The following is a 2090-nucleotide window of genomic DNA, read 5'->3' on the forward strand; positions in this document are numbered from 1 at the left end:
TATTTATAGCAATTGGGACCTTGTCATAAAACAAATGTCCAGAGAGAATTTAAGTTATATTGATTATTTAGCCAAGACTGCTCATACTATTGGAGCGAACACTGTTTTACTTTGAAATTGTCCCTTAGGTTGCTTAGACATTTTGTTGTTGGATAAGAGGAATGTTTAGTTTCTCTTTGCTTTTGTAATTCAAGCTTTGGCTTGCCTTTGTAACTCAAAAAAAAAACAATATTAGTTATCAATTATTAAACACATTTTCCCTATAAATTTACATGTCATATAAAAATGAGTTAAAATGACTTATATTATTCATAATTTATAAATATAACCTATAAATAGTGTGACTCGTTATAAATTTTTTATTTATTATATTTTTTGATAAAATTTGTATTTATTATATTAAATACAGGTCCTATGATATGAAATGTTTTAAAAATGAAACACTTGTGTTCATTAAGTATGAATAACAAAATTTAGTAAAAATTATTATCTTATACTCTCTCCATTTAAAAATATAAAATATTTTTAATCAAATCTCACCCCTAATAAAATAATTATTTATCTTGAAATTAACCTTATGTTTTCATATTTACTCCTATTTAATAGGATATTTTTTCATAAAAATATAAAATAATTTATTGAATAGAGACACTTTAAAAAAATAATAATTATATTTTAAAAAATTTAAAAATAATTTTTAAATATTTAATTTTTTTAAAAAATATATTATAATTTTTTAATGAAGAGAGTAATTTATATTGGCATTAATAATTTGTCAATCTGTGTTGCATAAAGTCAATTTTATTATAGTCGAACAATGAGTTCACGTCAGCAAGCAGCTTCCTTATTATAACTTTCTTTTATGTTTCAGGCAGACGGAGTTACAGAGTAGTCAGAAGACAGAGAAGGAAGCAGACTTTTGACTTTGAGGTTTTACCTTTTGGCCTTTTATTTTTATGCCAACAACGATAAAAAAGTCTTAAATTTTTGAGTTTCCATTTCTGGTCTTGCCGTCATGCGAATCACTTTCTGCAACATCATCGTCTTCCTCCAACTGTAACTCCTCTGCAAGTTGAAGCAAAGACGACGCAGCCTCCATTTCTGTCTTGCGTAACTTCACGTTATCCCTGAGTTTCTCCAGCGTTTGCCTCAATCGCTCGAGCTTGCTCAGATCATCAGGACTGGTTTCAGGCCCGAGGCCACACTTGAACTTCTTCTCCTCGATCGCCTTGTCCAGCATCTCGCCTTTCTTCTTCTCCTCCTCCAGCTGCTTCGTCAGATTCATTAGCCTCTGGTTCAGTTTCTCCGCTTTTCGAGAAGCTTTCTTCGAGGAAGACATACCACCTGCCGGATATTTGGCCTCCTCCTCATCGTCGTCTTCCTCTTCGAGGTGCCGGAGAAACCTCTGAGTAACCACATCGACGGAAGGATGGCCGAAGGAGAAGGGTTTGCCACCAGGCGAGAACACCACAATGGCGAGTTCGGCGCCGCACAGGATCGCTAGCTCGTTCGCTTTCTTGAAGACCCCGTTCCGACGCTTTGAGAACGTCACCAACCTCGACCCTGCGTCCTTCACCATCTCCATCTTGATCTTCCGGCGACCCATGTTTACTGTTTCGTTGGTTACTTTCTTCTTCTAATTCTCTGAATGTGAATATGAAGGTTGAGAGATGTGTGGGGTGTGTATATATATACACACGCAGAGGAGAGATTGAAATTAATGTTTCTAATATTGGATTTTTATTACTATTTATGTTGGTTTTGGGCTGTAATGGAATGGATTTAATTACTTTTCCACTGTTATTTGCATAGGTTGAAGGATCAACACTAAATGGCTTGGCATTTTTCAATTCAATTGTCTTGGATTTTGGAAAAAATAATAAAGTTGGTATATGCCTCGTCTTCTTTCTTTTTTCCCTCGACTGCAGGATTTTTTAAATTGTGGTTCAGTATATACAAATATGTATTCCAAATTTGAAGTCTTCCTAAAATGGATATGTTTGTGTGTGCGTGTAAAAGTATTCGTTTGGGTTGCCATTGTTGGTCATGACTCCATGACCAAGAGGACAGGTTGAGAGCATGCAAAAATA

The 2090-nt window shown here is 34.4% G+C and overlaps 1 protein-coding gene across 1 annotated transcript; it reads right to left on the reverse strand.

The window, feature by feature from the left end:
• Positions 1 to 979: 979 nt before the first annotated feature.
• On the reverse strand, positions 980 to 1606 carry LOC129305499 (agamous-like MADS-box protein AGL29). The gene has a single exon (XM_054945511.1). It carries the CDS (start codon positions 1604 to 1606, stop codon positions 980 to 982), a length of 627 nt encoding a protein of 208 aa, XP_054801486.1.
• Between the last annotated feature and the right edge of the window lie 484 nt (positions 1607 to 2090).

The sequence above is a fragment of the Prosopis cineraria genome, unplaced genomic scaffold, assembly GCF_029017545.1.
Source record: "Prosopis cineraria cultivar Desert tree isolate PC_DT_omini unplaced genomic scaffold, ASM2901754v1 PC3, whole genome shotgun sequence".
NCBI classification, from domain to species: Eukaryota; Viridiplantae; Streptophyta; class Magnoliopsida; order Fabales; family Fabaceae; genus Prosopis; species Prosopis cineraria.